The sequence below is a fragment of the Orycteropus afer genome, unplaced genomic scaffold, assembly GCF_000298275.1.
Source record: "Orycteropus afer afer isolate SDZICR_OR568_19922 unplaced genomic scaffold, OryAfe1.0 scaffold00772, whole genome shotgun sequence".
Taxonomy (NCBI): Eukaryota; Metazoa; Chordata; class Mammalia; order Tubulidentata; family Orycteropodidae; genus Orycteropus; species Orycteropus afer.
The window spans coordinates 411,434-420,800 of record NW_006922359.1 but is presented as its reverse complement, the minus strand read 5'-3'; the positions used below and the strand labels follow the sequence as shown (position 1 = coordinate 420,800).

The 9,367-nt window shown below is 50.2% G+C and overlaps 1 protein-coding gene across 1 annotated transcript in view; it reads left to right on the top strand.

Annotated features, from left to right (window-relative positions):
• LOC103211690 (cytochrome P450 4F22) overlaps positions 1-6,957 on the top strand; it is a 20,964-nt gene extending 14,007 nt beyond the window's left edge. Inside the window, exons 4-10 of the mRNA XM_007957675.1 lie at positions 1,128-1,395; positions 2,626-2,692; positions 3,103-3,232; positions 4,297-4,430; positions 5,155-5,219; positions 6,337-6,419; positions 6,780-6,957. Coding sequence (XP_007955866.1) covers positions 1,128-1,395; positions 2,626-2,692; positions 3,103-3,232; positions 4,297-4,430; positions 5,155-5,219; positions 6,337-6,419; positions 6,780-6,957 — 925 coding nt within the window. The remainder of the gene's footprint in view (positions 1-1,127; positions 1,396-2,625; positions 2,693-3,102; positions 3,233-4,296; positions 4,431-5,154; positions 5,220-6,336; positions 6,420-6,779) is intronic.
• The last annotated feature ends 2,410 nt before the right edge of the window (positions 6,958-9,367 follow it).

Here is a 9,367-nt window from a genome sequence, read left to right as displayed (position 1 = left end):
CTTGCTAGCTTTTAAGATCCCAGTCGGTAGTTCTAACTTTTAAGGAACTGTCAACTTTTTTGCAAAGTGGCTGCATCATTTTACATTTCCATCAACAATGCACAGGGATTCCATTTTCTCCACATCCTTGTCAACACTTATTATTATGTAACTTTGATTCTAGCCATCTTTGTGGGTGTGAAATGGTATCTCATTGTAGTTTTGATTTGCATTTTCCTGATGGCTAATGTTGAAGGAGCTCTGGTAGCATAGTGCCTAAGGCATTTGACTGCTAACCAGAAGGCTAGTGGTTCAAACCCACCAGCTGCTCCTTGGAAGGAAGATGGGGCAATCTACTTCCGTAGTGATACTGCCTCGGAAACCCAAGGAGGGGTTGCTATGAGTTGGGGCCGACTCGACGGCACATAACACAACAACAATGATGTTAAGCATTTTTTCGTGTACTTATTGGTCTTTTGTATAGCGTCTTTGGAGAAATGTCTGTTCATATTCTCAGCTCATTTTTTAATGGGGCTATTTGTCTTTTTTATTATTGAGTTGTAAGAGTTCTTTATATATTCTAGTGCCTTATCAGATATATGGTTTGCAAATACAATAAAACTTGTGAAAGGTGGAACCTGTGCTGGGAAGGAAAACTGAAAAATATTTTCTGCTAATAGAGAGCAATAGAAAACTGGTAAGACCACATCTTGTCAAAAGTGGAATTTTATTATTTTTTTTAATTTTAATTGTGATTTGAATGAAAGTTTACAGAGCAAAATCACTTTCCATACAGCAGTTCATACACATTTTGTCTCATGACATTGACTGCAATTTCTCACAATGTAACAGCTCTCTTCTCACCCCCACCCCCCATAAAAGTGGAAAACGTTTAAAACCCAGAAAAATAAGGCAGTTCCACTGAGTTCTTGCTCTCACAAGTTCCATTGCATTTTCTCCCATCCAACAGGTTGTAGCAATTTAGCTTTATTGATGCTATGTCTGTGCTGGAAGTCCTTGTCCCTATCTGGGTCTCTCTTTGTCATCCACCTAATGGGAAGAGGAGGTGACTTTTGCCAAGTCGTGGGTGTTGCTGGCCTGGGGCCAGGGGCTGGGCCACTGCTCATGGTCCTTTCTCTTCTTGGCAGGAAGATGAGTGATTATATCTCGGCCATCATTGAGCTAAGTGCCCTGGTGGTTCGGCGCCAGTATCGCCTGCACCACTACTTCGACTTCATCTACTACCTCACAGAAGACGGGCGGCGTTTCCGGAAGGCTTGTGACACTGTGCACCACTTCACCACCGAGGTCATCCAGGAGCGGCGGCAGGCACTGCGTGAGCAGGGGGCCGAGGCCTGGCTGAAGGCCAAGCAGGGCAAGACCTTGGACTTCATTGATGTGCTACTCTTGGCCAAGGTGAGGCTGGGCCGTGGAGGGTGGAGCCCTGCCCACCTCCCCATATATTTAGCACCAACTGCATACAAGGTTCAATATTAATATTAACACAGATCTAGGATGGAGTCAGATGCAGAACACATAAGACTTACAAAGATGAAACCTGAGACCCTGAGGAAAGGTGACACTTGAAGAGGTATACTAGTTGCCTCGAGTTGACTCATGGTGACCCCATGTGTGTCAGGAGAGGACTACGTGGTATTAGATTTTCTTTTTCTTTCCTTCATTTTCAGTTTTTTTCAAACAATTGTGCTGACATATACATTCTAGAATAATAGAATAAGCAAATAATAGGATACTAAGAATAGAACAAAGCATACTTCATCTCAATTTTTTAATGTACATTCAGTGACATTGATTACATTCTTCAAGCTGTGTAATCATTCTTGCTATCTTTTTCCAAATCATTTCACCACCATTAACATAAACTCACTGCCCACTATGCAAAAACTCCTCCTTTCCCCCTTCCTCCCACCCTGGTAGCCACTAATAATCTTTTCTTTCTATGTATCTGCTTATTTCATGTACATAACCATACCGTATCTGTCCTTTTGCGACTGACTGATTTCACTCAGCACAATGTTTTCAAGGTTCATCCACGTCGTGGCATGCTCTATAGAGTCTCCAATGGCTGAACTTCTGGAAGTAGATTGCCAGGCCTTTCTTCCAAGGTGCCCCTGGGTGGACTCTGACCTCCAACCTTTAGTTTTAGCAGCCGAGTATGTCAACCATTTCCACCACCCAGGGACAGAGTCACCTATTAGTGGTGCTTCTGTGGCCCGGTGGAGCAGAACTTGGGTTCTCAATCTGGGTAGTCATGGACTTCAATCCCGATCACTTACTGGGTATCTTGCTCTTGGTTCTATTACTCCCCTCTCTGAACCTCCATTTCCCCATTTATAGCCTGATCACAGTAAGCCCTTCACAGGGTGTTGTCAGGTACCCAGCATGATGCTTGCTGTTAGGAGCTGCTCAAGTAATGTGAACTCTTCTGTCCCTCACCTTTTACTCTCCTTCCTTCTTTCCTAGACAAGTTGCACACCTCTACCTGCCTGGACCATTTCCTCCCATAGTTTGGCTTCAGAGAGAAGGGGAGCTGTATCTGTCTTTGGAGGAATACCTAGGTTGCAGGGGGTGGAGTGAAGTGGGCTGAGCATCTCTGCCTCATCATTTCATAATCCTTCCTTCCAGGATGAAGATGGGAAAGAGCTGTCCAATGAAGACATCCGAGCTGAGGCTGACACCTTCATGTTTGAGGGTGAGGCTATGGGGAAGGGACACTATTGTCCAAAGACAGCACCTTGCTATCTCTCCAAAAAACCAGACTCACTGCCATCAAGTCATTTCTAACTTGTAGCGACCCCTATTGGGTTTCCAAGGCTGTAAATCTTTATGGAAGTAGATTGCCCCATCTTCCAGTGAAGTGGCTGGTGGGTTTGAACCACTGGCCTTCTGGTTAGCAGCCATGCCTTATCCCCTACACCACCAGAGCTCCTTAAATATGTCACTGTGTCAGAAGTGAGATTTGAACCCACGCCTCCATCCAGAGACCAGAATCCCCAGCTAGAGAAAGCAGAACTTCAGTCTGGCACCTTAGACTACTCAGCCATCCTAACACTGTCTCAAGGGAGTCCAGGAGCTTCTACTCAACACTGCCTTTTCCTGCAGGTCATGACACAACCTCCAGTGGGCTCTCGTGGGTGCTATTCAACTTGGCAAAGTACCCGGAATACCAGGAGAAGTGCCGGGAGGAGATTCAGGATGTGCTGAGAGGCCGGGAGCTGGATGAACTGGAGTGGTCAGTTGGGGTTGGGGGAGTGAGGCGGGAAGGCATGTATTGACTGTGTGATCTTGGACAAGTCACTTCAGCTCCTTGAGCTTCTGTTTTACAGTGAGGATGATAATAATGCACATAAAAAAAAAACCCCAAATAAACCCATTGTTGTCAAGTTGATTCATGGTAACACATGGGTAACAATATGTGACATTGGTGACAACGTGTTCAGAGCAGAAGTGTATGTTACAGAGCAGAACTGTGCTCCATAGGGTTTACTCGGCTGGATCATGAAATAACAGTTATGGTTAATACAATGTGGTGCCTCGAATTTCAAAGGAAAAGAATAATAGAATAAGTAAATAATAGGATAGTAAAAATAGAATGAGTAAATAATGATTAAGTAATGAAAAAAAGACCAAAGAGATGAAAGGTTGCATCTATACTGTGGTGTTGATGAAGAATATTGACTATACCGTGTTGTGCCAGAAGAACAAGCAAATGTGTCTTAGAAGAAACACTCCCTAAAAGCAAGGCTGTTAAGACTTCAGCTGGCTTTGGGCACGTCATCAGGAAAGAGCAATTGCTAGCAAAGGACTCATGGTGACCCATGTGTTAGAGTAAACCTACTCCATAGGGTTTTCTTGGCTGTAATCTTTATGGGAGCAGATTGCTAGACCTTTTCTTTGACAGCCCTGGGTGGGTTCGAACCACTAATCTTTCGGCTAGTAGTTAAGAGCTTAACCATTCGTGCCACTCAGGGTTAGGATTCAACACATATTTGGGGAGACACAATTCAATCCATAACACTGAGTGTTAGTGGGGTGTGCACAGGGCAACTGCAAATGATGGAAGCTGGGGTCCACCTGAGCTCACGAGCAGGTTATGGAGCAGAGTCTTAGGGTGTGGATTGTAAAAGACCTTGAATGCCAGATTGAGGTACTTTAACTTGATCTTGAGGGCAGTAGGGAGGCAGGGGAGGTGTTTGAGCTGAGGTTCTCTGCTCAGCTGCTCCTGAGTGTGTGTGTGTGTTTGGGGTGAGGGTGTTGCCATAGCCTGGCCCCAAGTCACAGCTCCCTTCTCCCCAGGGATGACCTGACCCAGCTGCCCTTCATTACTATGTGCATCAAGGAGAGTCTACGCCAGTTCCCACCTGTGACCCTCATCTCACGCCGCTGCACAGAGGATGTCAAGCTCCCAGACGGGCGTATCATCCCAAAAGGTGCACTGTCTTCACAGATGGGGCAGCTCACTGTGTGCCCCTGGAATGGTGGGAGACCCACTTGTATGTGTGTGTGGAGACAGAGGCAGATGAGTCTAGGTGGAAAGGAAGGAGTAGGGTGGTGAGGATGGGCTCTGTGAGGGTGCAAGTGGGGAGGGTTGGTTTCATTCTATTTCCAGGTATCTACTAAGGACCAAACTCTGCCCTGGGTGGTGTGGGCATCTAGAGAGGTCTTGGGTATCATCCAGTCTTGAGGAGAGACAGCAGGGAGAGACAGCTCTAGTCATATGGGTCAGGGATAGGATAGGAGCTGGGGCACCCCCAAATGTGGAGTTATGGCTCTTTCTGGGTAGGAATGCAGGGTAAGCTTCCTGGAAGAGGAAACATGGGAGAGGAGCCTCGGAGACTGGAAGTGAAAGAGCATGTGGATCCTCAGGGATTGTGAAAAGCCTTGAATGCCAGGTTAAGGCACTTGAACTCGATCTTGATGGGAGTAGGTAGTCATGGGAGGTGTTTGAGCTGAGCAGGATCAGTGTTGGATGTGTGAGTGAGGACAGTCTCTGTAGGTCCAGGATGGAAGCTGCAAAGAAGGCAGGAGGTGACAGGCACCTTGCAGGGAGAAGCAGGGGATTAGATGAGGCAGCAGAATTTTGCAGGGAAGAAGTGGTGGGTCATGGGGAGGCCGGGCTCACCTCAGCCCCACTGTCCTCACTTCTTGCCGCAGGAATCATCTGCCTGGTGAGCATCTATGGGACCCACCACAACCCCTCAGTGTGGCCAGATGCCAAGGTGAGGAAGCTCTGGCCTTCTTTGCTTTCAACTCCTTCTTTGATCCAGTGGGGCCTCCCCACTCCTGCCTCCAGCAAGTCAGGGCTGAACACTCCCACTTACTCACACCAAAAACTCTAAAACCAAACTCACTGCCATCGAGTCAATTCCAACTCATAGGGACTCCTTGGGTTTCCGAGGCAGTATCTCCATGGAAGTAGACTGCCCCGTTTTCCTTCCAATGAATGGTTGGTGGGTTTGAACCAGCAGCCTTCTGGTTAGCAGTCAAATGGCTTAGGCATTACACTGCCAGAGCTCACATCGCTCACTGTTAATTTGTCAGGTCAATAAGGATGTATTGAACATCTACTGTGTGCTAGACCCTGAGCTGGGCACTGAGTATGGAGAGATGATCAAGCCAGATACTTGTCCCCAAAGAACTCACAGTATTGTATAGAAAGACAATGTTGTTGTTGTTGTTATGTGCCGTCGAGTCGGCCCCGACTCATAGCGACCCCTCCTTGGGTTTCCAAGGCAGTATCACTACGGAAGTAGGATTGCCCAACCTTCCTTCCGAGGAGTGGCTGGTGGGTTTGAACCGCCAGCCTTCTGGTTAGCAGTCAAGTGCTTTAGCCACTATGCTACCAGAGCTCCCAGAAAGACAATAAGCAAGTAAATAAATATGATATTGGTTAAGTGCAATGAAAGAAAGAAAAACCGAGGCAGGCACTTTAGTTCAGATGATCAGGAAAGGCCTTGACAAAGAAAAGATGCTTGAGCTTAGACTGGAAGGGTGTGAGGAGCAAGGGGAAGGGCATTCCCAGTAGAAGGAATGGCAAGTGCAAAGGTCCTGAGGTAGGAATGAGTTTGCCTTGCTTGAAGGACAGGAGGAGGCCAGTGGGAATGGATTGTAGTGACTGTGGGTGGAATGGAAAAGGAGGGCTTGTGTGTAGCTGGGTGAGGTGCTTAGAGTTGATTCTGGGGTGATGGGGGGCTCACCTACACATGCTGTCACCTCCTGCTCAGCTTCAGGGTTCTCTTAATCCAGCTGAGCTGGCCCGAGAGGCTGAAGGAGGGGGGCAGGATGGGATGGCTGAGCTAGTGTCCAGACTCACCCCGTGGCTCTTCGTGCTCCCAGGTGTACAACCCCTACCGCTTTGATCCCGATAACCCGCAGCAGCGCTCACCATTGGCGTACGTGCCCTTCTCAGCCGGACCCAGGTAAAGTTCCAGCCAAGTGTGGGAGGAACCCCGAGGACCTGGAGGGTCAGGGATGTGCCCATAAGGAGCAGAGACTGCGCCTCACGGTCCTGGTGCCCACTCTGCACCCTCAATGTACCGGAGGCCCCCAAGTCAGACTCTGCAATAGCAGTGCCAACTCAGTGCCAGACCCCGACTTCTGGTCTCCCCTGCTCCCAACAGCTCTATAACAGGCAGCACGAAAATCTGAACTCAGACCCCCAGGTTACATTTATTTAGAGATTCTGGGATCCTATTTTCACCCTTACCCACCCAAGATGGGAACGGGAGGCCCTCAGCATGCAAAATGAAGCTTGACTTCTAGGTTCCCCATTCTTCCAGGAACTGCATCGGACAGAGCTTCGCCATGGCTGAGATGCGTGTGGTGGTAGCGCTGACGCTGCTGCGTTTCCGCCTGAGCGTGGACCGAACTCGCAAGGTGCGGCGGAAGCCCGAGCTCATCTTGCGCACCGAGAGTGGCATCTGGCTGAACGTGGAGCCACTACCTCCACGGGCCTGAGCGCGCGGGTCTGGGCTCCCAGGGACAGGCCCGGCCCAGAGAGGCTCAGGATTCACCTTTGAGCAGCCGGATGGTGCTGCCCACGCCCCTCAAGGCAAGGCTCCGCCCACTGAGGGCCTGGCCCCGGGTCCTGAGCGAAAAGACCACGTCCATGCTCCGCCCTGGAGGGCTAGGCTCTACTTGTGAGAAGGCTGACTTACGGGGCCACTACACCCTTCAAGGCAAGACTCCGCCTCCTGAGGGCCTGGCTCCAGCTCCTGAGCGCCTGACTCCACCTCCTGAGTTCCAGTTCCTGCCCTCAGGAGTTTGAGGGACCACGCTCGGCCCCGCCCCCTAGGCCCAGGCCCTGTCCCCAGGATCACGGGGAATTAAGTCTAGCTCCTCTTAGACACTGGAAGCTAAGACCACGCCTTCTCGTGTGTGTGTGTGTGTGTGTGTGTGGGGCCCGCAGAACCCACCAACTGAGCCTTCCCAAGACCTAAGCCCCGCCATTCGGATTCGAGCCCCGCCCCTGCGGACTGTGGGGACTTCCAAATTCGAGACTTGGGAGCTGGAGCCTGAAGTCACAGCTTTGGCCCTGGACCTCACTTTCTACTCCACTGGAGTGGGCTACTTCCCAGGGTCTCCATATGTTTACTTTTGTTGTTTTTTTGTAAAGCCAGCCCCTGGCAAGTCCCTTCCTTCCTTGCTCAAAGGCCCGTCTCTTGAGTGTTCTGAGTTGTGTAGAATAAATAAAAGCAGGGATGTGTCTAGCCGGGCCAGATGCTTATCCCTCCTGTGAGAGGCTCCTGGCCTTTGGGAAGCAGTTGGGAGAAGCTGTGGGTTAGGAAGCTGGGGAGCCGTTTATCTTTGGATATAAACTTAGCCTTTTTGGGACAATTCATGTCAATCATTGTGTCAACAGACCACATTATTAAGCGCCTCCTGGCACTGGGCAGGCTTGCTGATGGGTCTCGTGGGGCCTGGGAGAAAGGGGAATCCAGGTTTGGGTCTGAACACCTGCAAGGATAGCACTGCTGTGAGCTAATGTGGGAAACATTGAATGGAGTTAGCTGCCTTTTCGGGGCTGGGATCAGGATCTCAGTTTTGGCCAGGTGGATTAGAAATGCCCCAGGGACACACTGGGAGGTATCAAGTGGGCAGGTGAATGGACTGGTATGGGGTTCAGGAGGGAGTGCTGGGCTGGGCACGTGCATGTGGGAAGCCACAGTATTTGTTGTTTCCAGCCGACAAAATGGTGACCCCATGCACAACAGAAGGAAACAGTACCCAGTCCTCATCGTCATTGTTTTGGGCACTGTGTTTGAGCGCCTTCTACCCCAGGAGGCTCATCTTCCAGCAGTATAAAAAACCAAACTCTCTGCCTTCAAGTTGGTCCCGACTCATAGTGACCCCTCCTTGGGGTTTGCGAGGGGTATCTCTTAGAGAAGTAGTTTGCCCAGTCTTCCTTCTGAGGAGTGGCTGGTAGGTTTGAACTGCCAGCCTTCTGGTTAGCAATCAAATGCCTTAGGCACTATGCCACCAGAGCTCCCACTACATCTCCAGAGCTCCGTAAAGTTAATGTAACATAACAAAATTTAGCATTAATCTTTTGAGCGTTCCCTGTGTGTCCTTACCATACATAGTCTCATTTTATCCTCACACTGATCTTCTGAGATGAGTACTGGTATCAGCCCACTGAACAGAGACGGAGGCCCGCACCTGAAGTGACTCACCCAGGATCCTATAGAGGTATCTTTAGGCTGAGGCCTCAGTGGGACCTGTAGTCCTTTTCTGCTTTGTGCCCTGGGCTTCTAGTCCTGGTCTGTGTCCCTAGCCTCCCTTTGCCTGGAACAGGGTGTCTGCAGGGAATTGGGTGCAATGCCTCTCCCCGAGCTGGCGACAAGCACGGAGGGGAGTGGGGGGTGGGGTGGGGCTGTGTGTGGGGTGGTAGGGCGTAGGGAGCAGGGAGATGTTGAAGGCGGTTGCAACTTCTGTCCTGGGGCGCCCCCGCGTGGCATGTGCTGGGATCGTCAGTTGGATCCTCTGAGAATTCGGTCTTGTGGGAGGTTATCTGCTGTCCCTGTCCATACAGGCACAGGCGTACTGCTGGAAAATATAGCTCCTAGGGCAAGCAGGCTGGAAGAGCAGGAGAAAGGGGTAAAACCCAGTCACTAGTACTCAGACGGCTCCCTTGTTACCCTCCCGAGAGGGACCGGGTCTCCGGGAGCAAGGTAAGCACGGGCGTAGCACAGAGTAGCAGGCTGGAAGAACAGGAGAAAGGGGTAAAACCCAGTCACTAGTGCTCAGACGGCTCCCTTGTTACCCTCCCAAGAGGGACCGGGTCTCCGGGAGCAAGGTAAGCACGGGCGGGCTGGTGCTTACTCACTGATCTGCACTGAACACTTTCCCTTGTTACCCTCCAAGAGGG